The 15,513-nt window shown below is 67.9% G+C and overlaps 1 protein-coding gene across 1 annotated transcript; it reads left to right on the top strand.

The window, feature by feature from the left end:
• Positions 1-1,502: 1,502 nt before the first annotated feature.
• LOC131574157 (monocarboxylate transporter 13-like) lies at positions 1,503-15,226 on the top strand (the record flags this gene model as incomplete). The annotated part of the gene is given in 9 exon segments (XM_058828558.1): positions 1,503-1,566; positions 3,863-4,007; positions 4,009-4,085; positions 10,129-10,272; positions 14,412-14,590; positions 14,592-15,011; positions 15,013-15,092; positions 15,094-15,173; positions 15,176-15,226. Coding segments are annotated over 9 exon segments (1,240 nt in total), but the record flags the coding sequence as incomplete, so codon positions are not given.
• Between the last annotated feature and the right edge of the window lie 287 nt (positions 15,227-15,513).

Below are 15,513 nucleotides of genomic sequence, written 5' to 3'. Positions count from 1 at the left end.
CCTAAAGCCCCCCAAAATCTCCCATTCTTTCCCAAAATCCCCCATTTTCTCCCCCAAAACCACTCATTTTTTCCCCCAAATCCCCCTTATTTCCACTAATCCCCCATTTTACCCCCCAAATCTCCCGTTTTTCCCCCCAAAATCCCCCATTTTCCCCCCAAAATCCCCCATTTTTTCCCAAAATCCCCCATTTTTCCCCAAAATCCCCCATTTTCCACCCTAAAGCCCCCCAAAATCCCCCATTTTTTCCAAAAATCCCCCATTTTCCACTCTAAAGCCCCCAAAATCCCCCATTTTCCACCCAAAATCCCCCATTTCCCCCCCAAAATCCCCATTTCCACCCAAAATCCCCCCATTTTTCCCCCAAAATCCCCCATTTTTTCCCAAAATCCCCCATTTTTCCCCAAAATCCCCCATTTTTTCCCAAATCCCCCATTTCTTCCCAAAATCCCCCATTTTTCCCCAAAAATCCTCACATTTTCCACAGGTCCAGGAACCCTTCCCCCCCCAGCAGCGGCTCCAGCTCCTCGGCCATGGTGGGGGGAGGGGCGGCGGCTCCACTGGGGGGGGGGAGGGGAACCCCGAGATTTTTTTGGGAATTCCCATTTTTTTGGAATCCCCAAAATCCCTTTTTTTTTTAGGGGGGGGGGGGGGGTCCCCCCAAATGTAACCCGAGGGGCGGAGCCTCCTCAAGCCCCGCCCCCTTTTAAAAAGCCCCGCCCCCACTCTGTTCCCCCCCCCCCTTCCTATTTTGGGTAAAATTCGGGGGATTTTGGGGACCCCCCCCCTCAAAACGGCCCCTCCCCCACTGTGGGGACCCCCAAACCTCCCCTCCCCCACTGTGGGGACCCCCAAACCTCCCCTCCCCCACTCTGGGGACCCCCAAACCTCCCCTCCCCCTCCCCCCCCTCACTGAGGGGCCCAAAAAGCCGCCCCCCCCCCCCCCCCCCCAAATTCCCGCCACTGCTCCCCCTCAGCCTGAGGGGACCCCTCAGGATGGGACCCCCTCCCCCCAGTGGAACCCCCAGGGTTTGGGGGGACCCCCCTGAACCCCGGAGCCCCTCGGGGACCCCCAAAACCCCCCCAGGACCCCCCAAAACCCCCCCCGGGGACCCCCCAAAACCCCCCGGGGCCCCCCCCGGTACCGCCGGCGGCTCCCGCGCCTCACGCGCTGGGGAATCCCCGGCTCCCGGCGTGCCCCGCGCGGGGGGCGGGAACGGGGCGGGGCCTGAAGCCGCGGCGCCATCTTGGTGAGGGCAGGGAGTGAATGGGGGTTAATGGCGGGCGCCATCTTGGTGAGGGCAGGAAGGAATGGGGGTTAATGGCGGGCGCCATCTTGGTGAGGGCAGGGAGTGAATGGGGGTTAATGGCGGGCGCCATCTTGGTGAGGGCAGGGAGTGAATGGGGGGTGAATGGCGGGCGCCATCTTGGTGAGGGCAGGGAGTGAATGGGGGTGAATGGCGGGCGCCATCTTGGTGAGGGCAGGGAGGGAATGGGGGTGAATGGCGGGCGCCATCTTGGTGAGGTCAGGGAGTGAATGGAGGTTAATGGCGGGCGCCATCTTGGGTGAGGGCAAAGCAAAAGGGGGCGGGGCTTAACGGACGCCATCTTGGGTGAGGCCAAATGGGCGGCGCCATCTTGGGATGAGGAGGAGGGGAAAAGGGGCGGAGCTATGGCGAGGAGGCCCCGCCCCCTCCTGGCGCCCTTTGCACGGTGGGGGGGGCGGGCGGGGCGATCATTAATTAACAGAGACCCCTCCCCCCCCTCACAGGGACACGGGTGACCCCCCCCGCCCCCTCCAGGGACTTCGCCCCCCCCCACCCCCCAAAGCTGTCCCTGAGCTGCACCAGGTACGGAGCGGGACCGGACACTGGGACCCCCCCCCCTGGACCCCCCAAATCACCTGGGACCCCCCCCGGGACTCACTGGACCCCTCAAACCCCCCCAGACTCACTGAGACCCCCCAAACCCCACCTGGGTCCCCCTGGTGACCTCTGACCTCTGAGTCCCCCAGAATTTTGGGTGTCCCCCTGATCCCTTGGGACCCTCCCAACCTCCTGAGACCCCTGAGACCCCAGGGACCCCCTGAGACTCCCTGAGCCCCCCCTGAGCCCCCCAGGGACCCCCCAGAGACCCCCTGAGACCCCCTGAGACCCCAGGGACCCCCTGAGACCCCCTGAGCCCCCCCGAGACCCCCAGGGACCCCCTGAGACCCCAAGGGACCCCCTGAGACCCCCCTGAGACCCCCTGAGACCCCCTGAGACCCCCAGGGACCCCCTGAGACCCCCCTGAGACCCCCCTGAGACCCCCTGAGCCCCCCTGAGACCCCCCTGAGCCCCCTGAGACTCCCTGAGACCCCCCGGGACCCCCCTGAGCCCCCCCGAGACCCCCAGGGACCCCCAGGGACCCCCCTGAGACCCCCTGAGATCCCCTGAGACCCCCCTGAGCCCCCCAGAGCCCCCAGGGACCCCCTGAGACCCCCTGAGACCCCCTGAGACCCCCGTGAGACCCCCCTGAGCCCCCCTGAGACCCCCTGAGACCCCGGGACCCCCTGAGACCCCCAGGGACCCCCTGAGACCCCCGGGTGGGTTTTTTTTGCAGGCTGCTGGTGCCGGACATTGGGGACCCTCCAAAGCTCCTGGGGCACCCCTGACCCCCCCCCGGACCCCCCGTGACCTCCCTGTGACCCCCCTGTGACCCCCGTGACCCCCCCGTGACCCCCTGTGACCCCCCGTGACCCCCTGTGACCCCCCTGTGACCCCCCGTGACCCCCGTGACCCCCCCCGTGACCCCCTGTGACCCCCCACTGTCCCCGGTGTCCCCTCAGTGTCCCCTCAGTGTCCCCTCAGTGTCCCCGTGACCCCCCAGCCCCCATTTGCCGCTGTCCCCTGTCCTCGCTGTCCCCGTTTCACCCTGTCCCCGCTGTCCCTGTGACCCCCTGACCCCAAATTCCTGCTGTCCCCGGTGTCCCCCCCGGTGTCCCTGTGACCCCTGACCCCAAATTCCTGCTGTCCCCGGTGTCCCCCCCGGTGTCCCTGTGACCCTGACCCCAAATTCCTGCTGTCCCCGGTGTCCCCCCCGGTGTCCCCACTGTCCCCGTGACCCCAACCCCCATTTCCCTCTGTCCCCCTGTGACCCCCAGCCCCCCATTTCCCGAATCCCCCCGTGTCCCTGTGACCCCCAGCCCCCTCTGTCCCCCCCTGTCCCCCCGTGTCCCCTCTGTCCCCCGTGTCCCTGTGACCTCAGCCCCCCATTTCCCGTGTCCCCCGTGTCCCTGTGACCCCCATTGCCCTCTGTCCCCCCGTGTCCCCCCCGGTGTCCCCCCGTATCCCCCCCTGTCCCCCGTGTCCCTGTGACCCCCATTGCCCTCTGTCCCCCCGGTGTCCCCCCCAGTGTCCCCGTGTCCCCCCGTGTCCCTGTGACCCCCAGCCCCCTCTGTCCCCCCGGTGTCCCCGATCCCCCGGTGTCCCTGTGACCCCCCGGTGTCCCCCCCCCGGTGTCCCCCCGGTGTCCCCCATCCCCCCTGATCCCCCTCTGTCCCCGGTGCCCCTGTGACCCCAGGCCCCTATTTCCCGGGTCCCCATTGTCCCCCCCCCGTGTCCCCCGGTGTCCCCCTGATTCCCCGGTGTCCCCCATTTCCCGTGTCCCGCTGTCCCCTCTGTCCCCCCGCTGTCCCCCCGTGTCCCCTCTGTCCCCGCTGTCCCCTCTGTCCCCTCTGTCCCTTCTGTCCCCCCGGTGTCCCTGTGACCCCCCCATCCCCCCGCTGTCCCCCCGTGTCCCCGCTCTGTCCCCCCCGTGTCCCCGCTCTGTCCCCCCCGTGTCCCCGCTCTGTCCCCCCCGTGTCCCCCGCTCTGTCCCCCCCGTGTCCCCGCTCTGTCCCCTCTGTCCCCGCCGTGGCTCCCCTGTGGCCGTTCCCCCCGGGCGCGCTCCCGGCGCTGTCGGGCGCGTTCCTGCAGGTGGCGCTGTGTGAGCGGGGCCGCGCGCGCGCTCGGGCTCTGCCTCCCCCCCTGGCGGCGCCTTCGGGGCCCCCGCGCGCGCCGCGGCCTGGGTGGGATCCTGCCCCCTGGCGGCGCTGCAGCTCGGGGGTGAGGGACTGGGAATACTGGGGGATACTGGGAGCACTGGGAGCACTGGGAGCACTGGGTGGGATCCTGCCCCCTAGCGGCGCTGCAGCTCGGGGGTGAGGGACTGGGAATACTGGGGATACTGGGAGCACTGGGAGCACTGGGAGCACTGGGTGGGATCCTGCCCCCTAGCGGCGCTGCAGCTCGGGGTGGAGGGACTGGGAATACTGGGGATACTGGGAGCACTGGGAGCACTGGGAGCACTGGGAGCACTGGTGGGATCCTGCCCCCTAGCGGCGCTGCAGCTCGGGGGTGAGGGACTGGGAATACTGGGGATACTGGGAGCACTGGGAGCACTGGGAGCACTGGGAGCACTGGGTGGGATCCTGCCCCCTGGCGGCGCTGCAGCTCGGGGGTGAGGGAGTGGGGATACTGGGATACTGGGAGCACTGGGAGCACTGGGAGCACTGGGAGCACTGGTGGGATCCTGCCCCCTAGCGGCGCTGCAGCTCGGGGGTGAGGGACTGGGAATACTGGGAATACTGGGATACTGGGAGCACTGGGAGCACTGGGAGCACTGGGTGGGATCCTGCCCCCTGGCGGCGCTGCAGCTCGGGGGTGAGGGACTGGGAATACTGGGGATACTGGGAGCACTGGGAGCACTGGGAGCACTGGGAGCACTGGGTGGGATCCTGCCCCTGGCGGCGCTGCAGCTCGGGGGTGAGGGACTGGGAATACTGGGGATACTGGGAGCACTGGGAGCACTGGGAGCACTGGGAGCACTGGGTGGGATCCTGCCCCCTAGCGGCGCTGCAGCTCGGGGGTGAGGGACTGGGAATACTGGGGATACTGGAGCACTGGGAGCACTGGGAGCACTGGGAGCACTGGGTGGGATCCTGCCCCTGGCGGCGCTGCAGCTCGGGGGTGAGGGACTGGGAATACTGGGGATACTGGGAGCACTGGGAGCACTGGGAGCACTGGGTGGGATCCTGCCCCCTGGCGGCGCTGCAGCTCGGGGGTGAGGGGACTGGGAATACTGGGGATACTGGGGATACTGGGAGCACTGGGAGCACTGGGAGCACTGGGTGGGATCCTGCCCCCTAGCGGCGCTGCAGCTCGGGGGTGAGGACTGGGAATACTGGGGATACTGGGAGCACTGGGAGCACCTGGGAGCACTGGGTGGGATCCTGCCCCTGGCGGCGCTGCAGCTCGGGGGTGAGGGACTGGGAATACTTGGGGATACTGGGAGCACTGGGAGCACTGGGAGCACTGGGAGCACTGGGAGCACCTGGGTGGGATCCTGCCCCCTGGCGGCGCTGCAGCTCGGGGGTGAGGGACTGGGAATACTGGGGATACTGGGAGCACTGGGAGCACTGGGAGCACTGGGAGCACTGGGTGGGATCCTGCCCCCTGGCGGCCGCTGCAGCTCGGGGGTGAGGGACTGGAATACTGGGGATACTGGGAGCACTGGGAGCACTGGGAGCACTGGGAGCACTGGGAGCACTGGGTGGGATCCTGCCCCCTGGCGGCGCTGCAGCTCGGGGGTGAGGGACTGGGAATACTGGGAGCACTGGGAGCACTGGGAGCACTGGGAGCACTGGGAGCACTGGGTGGGATCCTGCCCCCTAGCGGCGCTGCAGCTCGGGGGTGAGGGACTGGGAATACTGGGGATACTGGGGATACTGGGAGCACTGGGAGCACTGGGTGGGATCCTGCCCCCTAGCGGCGCTGCAGCTCGGGGTGAGGGACTGGGAATACTGGGGATACTGGGAGCACTGGGAGCACTGGGAGCACTGGGAGCACTGGGTGGGATCCTGCCCCCTAGCGGCGCTGCAGCTCGGGGGTGAGGGACTGGGAATACTGGGAGCACTGGGGAGCACTGGGAGCACTGGGAGCACTGGGTGGGATCCTGCCCCCTAGCGGCGCTGCAGCTCGGGGGTGAGGGACTGGGAATACTGGGGATACTGGGAGCACTGGGAGCACTGGAGCACTGGGAGCACTGGGTGGGAACCTGCCCCCTGGCGGCGCTGAGCAGCTCGGGGGTGAGGGACTGGGAATACTGGGGATACTGGGAGCACTGGGAGCACTGGGAGCACTGGGTGGGATCCTGCCCCCTGGCGGCGCTGCAGCTCGGGGGTGAGGACTGGGAATACTGGGATACTGGGAGCACTGGGAGCACTGGGAGCACTGGGTGGGATCCTGCCCCCTGGCGGCGCTGCAGCTCGGGGGTGAGGGACTGGGAATACTGGGAATACTGGGGATACTGGGAGCACTGGGAGCACTGGGAGCACTGGGTGGGATCCTGCCCCCTAGCGGCGCTGCAGCTCGGGGGTGAGGGACTGGGAATACTGGGGATACTGGGAGCACTGGGAGCACTGGGAGCACTGGGTGGGATCCTGCCCCCTAGCGGCGCTGCAGCTCGGGGTGAGGGACTGGGAATACTGGGGATACTGGGAGCACTGGGAGCACTGGGAGCACTGGGAGCACTGGGAGCACTGGGAGCACTGGGTGGGATCCTGCCCCCTGGCGGCGCTGCAGCTCGGGGGTGAGGGACTGGGAATACTGGGGATACTGGGGATACTGGGAGCACTGGGAGCACTGGGTGGGATCCTGCCCCCTGGCGGCGCTGCAGCTCGGGGGTGAGGGACTGGGAATACTGGGGATACTGGGGATACTGGGGATACTGGGATACTGGGAGCACTGGGAGCACTGGGTGGGATCCTGCCCCCTAGCGGCGCTGCAGCTCGGGGGTGAGGGACTGGGAATACTGGGGATACTGGGAGCACTGGGAGCACTGGGAGCACTGGGAGCACTGGGTGGGATCCTGCCCCCTGGCGGCGCTGCAGCTCGGGGGTGAGGGACTGGGAATACTGGGGATACTGGGAGCACTGGGAGCACTGGGAGCACTGGGAGCACTGGGTGGGATCCTGCCCCCTGGCGGCGCTGCAGCTCGGGGGTGAGGGACTGGGAATACTGGGGATACTGGGAGCACTGGGAGCACTGGGAGCACTGGGAGCACTGGGTGGGATCCTGCCCCCTAGCGGCGCTGCAGCTCGGGGGTGAGGGACTGGGAATACTGGGGATACTGGAGCACTGGGAGCACTGGGAGCACTGGGAGCACTGGGTGGGATCCTGCCCCCTGGCGGCGCTGCAGCTCGGGGGTGAGGGACTGGGAATACTGGGGATACTGGGAGCACTGGGAGCACTGGGAGCACTGGGAGGGACTGGGAGCACTGGGAGGGACTGGGAGCACTGGGAGCACTGGAGCACTGGGAGCACTGGGAGGGACTGGGAATACTGGGGATACTGGAATACTGGGGATACTGGGAGCACTGGGAGGGAATGGGGATACTGGGGATACTGGGAATACTGGGAATACTGGGAATACTGGGAGGGACTGGAAGGGACTGGGAGCACTGGGAGGGACTGGGAGCACTGGGAGGGACTGGGAATACTGGAGGGACTGGGAGGGACTGGGAGGGACTGGGAATACTGGGAGGGACTGGAAGGGACTGGGAATACTGGGAATACTGGGAATACTGGGAATACTGGGAGGGGGAACTGGGAATACTGGGAATACTGGAATACTGGGAGGGGGAACTGGGAATACTGGGAATACTGGGAGGGGGAACTGGGAACACTGGGAGGGGGAACTGGGAATACTGGGAATACTGGGAGGGACTGGAGGGGGAACTGGGAATACTGGGAATACTGGGGGGGAATTGGGGGACTGGGGGGGGAGGGGAGGGGGGGGACTGGGGAGGACTGGGAGGGGACTGGGAGGGTAATTGGGGAGAACTGGGAGGTGACTGGGAGGGATTGGGAGGGACTGGGAGTGACTGGGAGGGGACTGGGAGGAACTGGGGGGAATTGGGGGTCACTGGCGGGGGAACTGGGAATACCGGGAATACTGGGAGCGGGAAACTGGGAATACTGGGAGAGACTGGGGGGGAATTGGGGGGGACTGGGAGGGACTGGGAAGGGACTGTGGGGACTGGGAATACTGAGAGGGAATTGGGGGGGACTGGGAGGGACTGGGAGGGACTGGGGGGGACTGGGAGGGGACTGGGAGGAACTGGGGGGAAATTGGGGGTCACTGGAAGGGATTGAGGGGGGGACTGGGAGGGACTGGGGGGGACTGGGATGGGATTGGGGGGGAACTGGTGAGCACTGGGAGGAACTGGGGGTGACTGGGAGGGGGAACTGTGAGGGACTGGGAGGGGATTGGGGGGGAACTGGGAGGGGGAACTGGGGGGAAATTGGGGGGAACTGGGAGCACTGAGAGGGACTGGGAGGGAACTAAGGGAGAACTGGGAGCACTGGGAGGGGAAACTGGGGGGGAAATTGGGGGGAACTGGGAGCACTGGGAGGAAACTGGGGAGGAACTGGGGGCAACTGGGATCCCTGGGAGGGGAAACTGGGGAGGAACTGGGGAGAACTGGGAGCACAGGGAGGGGAAACTGGGGAGGAACTGGGGAGAACTGGGATCCCTGGGAGGGGAAACTGGGGAGGAATTGGGGGGAACTGGGAGCACTGGGAGGGGAAACTGGGGAGGAACTGGGGGGAACTGGGAGCCCTTGGGAGGGGAAACTGGGGAGGAACTGGGGGAACTGGGAGCACTGGGAGGGGAAACTGGGGGGAAATTGGGGGGAACTGGAGCACTGAGAGGAAACTGGGAGTGAACTAAGGGAGAACTGGGAGCACTGGGAGGAAACTGGGGGGAAATTGGGGGGAACTGGGAGCACTGGGAGGGGAAACTGGGGGGAAATTGGGGGGAACTGGGATCCCTGGGAGGGGAAACTGGGGGGAAATTGGGGGGGAACTGGGATCCCTGGGAGGGGAAACTGGGGAGGAACTGGGGGGAACTGGGATCCCTGGGAGGGGGAAACTGGGGAGGAACTGGGGGCAACTGGGAGCACTGGGAGGGGAAATCGGGGGGAAATTGGGGGGAACTGGGATCCCTGGGAGGGGAAACTGGGAGGGAACTAAGGGAGAACTGGGATCCCTGGGAGGGGAAACTGGGGAGGAACTGGGGGGAACTGGGATCCCTGGGAGGGAAACTGGGGAGGAACTGGGGGGAACTGGGAGCACTGAGAGGGACTGGGAGGGAACTAAGGGGAGAACTGGGAGCACTGGGAGGGGAAACTGGGGAGGAATTGGGGGAACTGGGAGGGGAAACTGGGATCCCTGGAGGGAAACTGGGGAGGAACTGGGGGGAACTGGGATCCCTGGGAGGGGAAACTGGGGAGGAACTGGGGGGAACTGGGATTCCTGGGAGGGGAAACTGGGGAGGAACTGGGGGGAACTGGGAGCACTGGGAGGGGGAAACTGGGAGGAATTGGGGGGAACTGGGAGCACTGTGAGGGGAACTGGGGAGGAACTGGGGAGAACTGGGATCCCTGGGAGGGGAAACTGGGGAGGAACTGGGAGGAAACTGGGAGCCCTGGGAGGGGAAACTGGGGAGGAACTGGGGGCAACTGGGAGGGGAAACTGGTGAGGAACTGGGGGGAACTGGGAGCACTGGGAGGGAAACTGGGGGGAAATTGGGGGGAACTGGGAGCACTGAGAGGAACTGGGAGGGAACTAAGGGAGAACTGGGAGCACTGGGAGGAAACTGGGATCCCTGGGAGGGGAAACTGGGGAGGAACTGGGGGGAACTGGGATCCCTGGGAGGGGAAACTGGGGAGGAATTGGGGGGAACTGGGAGCACTGGGAGGGACTGGGAGGGAACTAAGGGAGAACTGGGAGCCCTGGAGGGGAACTGGGGAGGAATTGGGGGGAACTGGAGCCCTGGGAGGGGGAAACTGGGGAGGAATTGGGGGGAACTGTGAGCCCTGGGAGGGGAAACTGGGGAGGAACTGGGGGGAACTGGGATCCCTGGGAGGGGAAACTGGGGAGGAACTGGGGGAACTGGGAGCACTGAGAGGAACTGGGAGGGAACTGGGGGGAACTGGGAGCACTGGGAGGAAACTGGGGAGGAACTGGGGGGAACTGTGAGCCCAGGGAGGGGCTGACGGGGCCATCCCAGTGCTCCCAGTGCTCCCAGTTTGGCCGTGTCCCCCAGGCCCGCTGGCGGCGGCGCTGAGCGCTCGGTTCGGCCCGCGGGGCGTGGCCATGGCCGGGGGGGCGCTGGCGGGGGCGGGGCTGGCACTGGGAGCCTTCGCCACCCGCCTGGAGCACCTGTACCTGAGCGTGGGGGGGCTGACAGGTACCGCCACTGGGGGCACTGGGGGCACTGGGGGGCACTGGGAGGCACTGGGAGGAACTGGGGGGACACTGGGGGGAACTGGGAGGGCACTGGGAGGCACTAGGAGGAGGTTGGGGAGCACTGGGGGGCGTTGGGGGGCGTTGGGAGGACACTGGGGGGGCACTGGGAGGACACTGGGGGGACACTGGGGGCACTGGGAGGCACTGGGAGGCACTGGGGGGCACTGGGAGGACACTGGGGGGACACTGGGGGCACTGGGGGGCACTGGGAGGGGCACTGGGAGGCACTGGGGGGCACTGGGAGGGCACTGGGAAGGCACTGGGGGGACACTGGGGGGCACTGGGAGGCACTGGGAGGCACTGGGGGGGCACTGGGGGGCACTGGGAGGCACTGGGGGGCACTGGGGGGGCACTGGGCGGCGTTGGGGGGCACTGGGGGGGCACTGGGGATAGTCTGGGAGGAGGTTGGGGGGCACTGGGAGGAGGTTGTGGAGCACTGGGGGGCATTGGGAGGACACTGGGGGGCACTGGGAGGCACTGGGGGGCACTGGGAGGCACTGGGAGGACACTGGGAGGCACTGGGGGGCACTGGGAGGCACTGGGGGCACTGGTGGACACTGGGGGGCACTGGGAGGCACTGGGGGGCACTGGGAGGCACTGGAGGGGACTGGGGGGACACTGGGAGGCACTGGGAGCCACTGGGGGCACTGGGGGGCACTGGAGGACTGGGGGGCACTGGGAGGACACTGGGGGGCACTGGGAGGGCACTGGGGGCACATGGGGGGACACTGGGGGGCACTGGGAGGACACTGGGGGGCACTGGGAGGACACTGGGGGGCACTGGGAGGACCACTGGGGGGCGTTGGGGGGCACTGGGAGGGCACTGGGAAGGTACTGAGAGGAGGTTGGGGGGCACTGGGAGGAGGTTGGGGAGCACTGGGAGGCACTGGGGGGGCACTGGGGGGCACTGGGAGGAGGTTGGGGAGCACTGGGGGGCAACTGGGGGGCACTGGGAGGGCACTGGGGGGGCACTGGGAGGGCACTGAGAGGAGGTTGGGGGCACTGGGAGGCACTGGGGGGGCACTGGGAGGGCACTGAGAGGAGGTTGGGGGGCACTGGGAGGAGGTTGGGGGGCACTGGGGGGCACTGGGGGGCACTGGGAGGACACTGGGGGGGCACTGGGGGGCACTGGGAGGAGGTTGGGGGGCACTGGGGGGACACTGGGGGGCACTGGGAGGGCATTGGGATGTACTGGGAGTGCACTGGGATGTACTGGGGAGCACTGGGGGGACACTGGGGGGCACTGGGAGGACACTGGGGGGCACTGGGGGCACTGGGGGGGAGGACACTGGGGGGCACTGGGGGGCACTGGGAGGCACTGGGGGGCACTGGGAGGGCACTGGGAGGAGGGTTGGGGGCACTGGGGGACACTGGGGGGCACTGGGAGGAGGTTGGGGCACTGGGAGGACACTGGGGGGCACTGGGGGCACTGGGAGGACACTGGGGAGCACTGGGGGGCATTGGGAGGCACTGGGGGGCACTGGGGGGCACTGGGAGGACACTGGGAAGGCATTGGGGGGGCACTGGGAGGAGGTTGGGGGCACTGGGGGGTGTTGGGGGGCACTGGGAGGCACTGGGAGGGCACTGGGGGGCACTGGGGGGCACTGGAGGCACTGGGGGGCACTGGGAGGACAGTGGGGGGCACTGGGAGGAGGTTGGGGAGCATGGGGGGCGTTGGGGGCACTGGGGGGCACTGGGAGGGCACTGAGAGGAGGTTGGGGGGCACTGGAGGAGGTTGGGGGGCACTGGGAGGGCACTGGGGGGCACTGGGATGGTCTGGGGAGGGGGTTGGGGGGCACTGGGAGGGCACTGGGGGGCACTGGGATGGTCTGGGAGGAGGTTGGGAGCACTGGGGGGCACTGGGAGGGCACTGAGAGGAGGTTGGGGGCACTGGGGGTACTGGAGGAACACTGGGGGGCACTGGGAGCCACTGGGGGGCACTGGGAGGACACTGGGGGGCACTGGGGGGCACTGGGAGGCACTGGGGGGACACTGGGGGGACACTGGGGGGTACTGGGAGGACACTGGGAGGACACTGGGGGGACACTGGGGGGAACTGGGAGGACACTGGGGGGCACTGGGAGGACACTGGGGGGGCACTGGGAGGACACTGGGGGGCACTGGGAGGCACTGGGGGGCACTGGGGGGCACTGGGGGGACACTGGGGGCACTGGGTGGACACTGGGAGGCACTGGGAGGACACTGGGATAGTCTGGGAGGAGGTTGGGGGGCACTGGGGGGCACTGGGAGGGCACTGGGGGGCACTGGGGGCACTGGGAGGAGGTTGGGGAGCACTGGGGGGACACTGGGGGCGTTGGGGGGCACTGGGGGGTTACTGGGGAGGACACTGGGAGGGCACTGGGGGGCACTGGAGGACACTGGGAGGACACTGGGGGGGCACTGGGGGGTTACTGGGGGGCACTGGGGGGCACTGGGGGCACTGGGGGGTTACTGGGGAGACACTGGGAGGACACTGGGGGGCACTGGGGGGCACTGGAGGACACTGGGGGGCACTGGGGGGCACTGGGAGGACACTGGGAGGCACTGGGAGCACTGGGGGGCACTGGGGGGCGTTGGGGGGCACTGGGGGCACTGGGGGGCACTGGGAGGGGACTGGGAGGCACTGGAGGAGGTTGGGGGGCACTGGGGGGCACTGGGGGGCACTGGGGGGACACTGGGGGCACTGGGGGGCACTGGGAGGGCACTGGGAGGACACTGGGGGGCACTGGGAGGCACTGGGAGGAGGTTGGGGAGCACTGGGGGGCACTGGGGGCACTGGGATAGTCTGGGAGGAGGTTGGGGGGCACTGGGAGGAGGTTGGGGAGCACTGGGGGGCATTGGGAGGACACTGGGGGGCACTGGGGGGCACTGGGGGGCACTGGGAGGCACTGGGAGGACACTGGGAGGACACTGGGGGGCACTGGGTGGACACTGGGGGGCACTGGGAGGGCACTGGGAGGACACTGGGGGACACTGGGGGGCACTGGGAGGAGGTTGGGGAGCACTGGGGGGCACTGGGAGGCACTGGGGGAAATAGGAGGGGGTTGGGGGGCACTGGGAGGCACTGGGGGCACTGGGAGGGCACTGGGGGGCACTGGGAGGGCACTGGGGGCACTGGGATGGTGCGAGGGGGTTGGGGTTCCACCACATGGAATGATCTAGAACCCAACCCCCACCCAACACAATGACCCAGAACCCAAACCCTCCCCCACCCCATAGAATGACCTGGAACCCCTCCCCCACCCCATGGAATGACCTGGAACCCCTCCCCCACCCCATGGAATGACCTGGAACCCCTCCCCCACCCCATAGAATGACCTGGAACCCTCCCCCACCCATGGAATGACCTGGAACCCCTCCCCCACCCCATGGAATGACCTGGAACCCCTCCCCCACCCCATGGAATGACCTGGAACCCCTCCCCCACCCCCTGGAATGACCTGGGAACCCCTCCCCCACCCCATGAATGACCTGGAACCCCTCCCCCACCCCATGGAATGTCCTGGAACCCCTCCCCCACCCTGGAATGACCTGGAAACCCCTCGCCCCACCCCATAGAATGACCTGGAACCCCTCCCCCACCCCATAGAATGATCTAGAACCCCTCCCCCACCCCATAGAATGATCTGGAACCCCTCCCCCACCCCATAGAATGACCTGGAACCCCTCCCCCACCCCATGGAATGACCTTGGAACCCCTCCCCCACCCCTGGAATGACCTGGAACCCCTCCCCCCACCCCATGGAATGACCTGGAACCCCTCCCCCACCCCATGGAATGTCCTGGAACCCCTCCCCCACCCCATGGAATGACCTGGAACCCCTCCCCCACCCCTGGAATGACCTGGAACCCCTCCCCCACCCCATAGAATGACCTGGAACCCCTCCCCCACCCCATAGAATGACCTGGAACCCCTCCCCCACCCCATAGAATGATCTAGAACCCCTCCCCCACCCCATAGAATGACCTGGAACCCCTCCCCCACCCCATAGAATGATCTAGAACCCCTCCCCCACCCCATAGAATGATCTGGAACCCCTCCCTCACCCCATAGAATGACCCAGAACCTCCCTCCCCCAGGCCTGGGCTGGTCCCTGGCCTTCACTCCCGCCCTGGGTGCCGTGTCCCGTTGGTTCCCGCGCCGCCGCGCTCTGGCCACGGGGCTGGCGGTGTCGGGCGCCGCCGTCTCGGGGCTGGCGCTGACCCCGCTGGTCCCGCTGGCCCTGGACTGGTACGGCTGGCGCGGGGCCCTGCTGCTCCCTGGCCGCCGTCTCCCTGCACCTGGTGGGCCTCCGCCGCCCTCCTCCGGGCCTCCCCGCGCCCCCTCCGGAACCCCCGGAACCCCCGGAACCACCGGAACAACCGAACAACCACAACAACCACAACAACCACAACAACCACAACAACCACAACCATCGGGGGGCTCGTCCGGGTCTGGCCTGGCTCCTTCGCCACGGCCCCTTCCTCCGCTACGCCGCCGCCTTCGCCCTGCTGGACGCCGGCTACTACGTCCCCTTCATCCACGGCGCCGCCCGCGCTCTGGAGCTGGGCTGCGACGGCGCCGGTGCTGCGGCGGTGGCGGCGGCCATGGCGGTGCTGGACGGGGGCGGCCGCTTGGCCGCCGGTTGTTTGGCGGCGCGGCCGGCGGCGGCGTTGCTGCGGCAGCTGTCGGGTTGGGCTGGCGCTGGCCGGGGCGGCGGCGCTGCTGCTGCCCCTCGGGAGGAGTTTCGGGGCGCTGCTGGCGTTGGCCGCCGCCTACGGGGCTGCGCGGCGCCGTGGTGCCGCTGCAGTTCGCCGGCGTTGCCGAGGTGGTCGGGGCCGGCCGGGCGGCGCTGGCCATCGGGTCATGCAGATGTTCGAGAGCGTGGGGTCCCTGCTGGGGGCACCCCTGGCTGGTACGGGGGGGGAGGGGGAATTTGGGGGGCTGGGGGTGAAGGGGGAAAATGGGGGAGGGGTGGGGGGTGGGGGGTGAAGGGGGGAAATGGGGGAGGGGTGGGGGGTGAAGGGGAAATGGGGGAGGGGGTGGGGAGGTGGGGGAGGGGGAATTTGGGGGGCTGGGGGTGAAGGGGGAAATGGGGGAGGGGGAATTTGGGGGGCTGGGGGTGAAGGGGGAAATGGGGGAGGGGTGGGGGGGTGGGGGAGGGGAATTTGGGGGGCTGGGGGTGAAGGGGGAAATGGGGGA

Source organism: Poecile atricapillus (genome assembly GCF_030490865.1).
Source record: "Poecile atricapillus isolate bPoeAtr1 chromosome 36 unlocalized genomic scaffold, bPoeAtr1.hap1 SUPER_36_unloc_9, whole genome shotgun sequence".
NCBI classification, from domain to species: Eukaryota; Metazoa; Chordata; class Aves; order Passeriformes; family Paridae; genus Poecile; species Poecile atricapillus.
The sequence above is the reverse complement of the archived record's forward strand: the minus strand, read 5'-3'. Positions and strand labels throughout refer to the sequence as shown.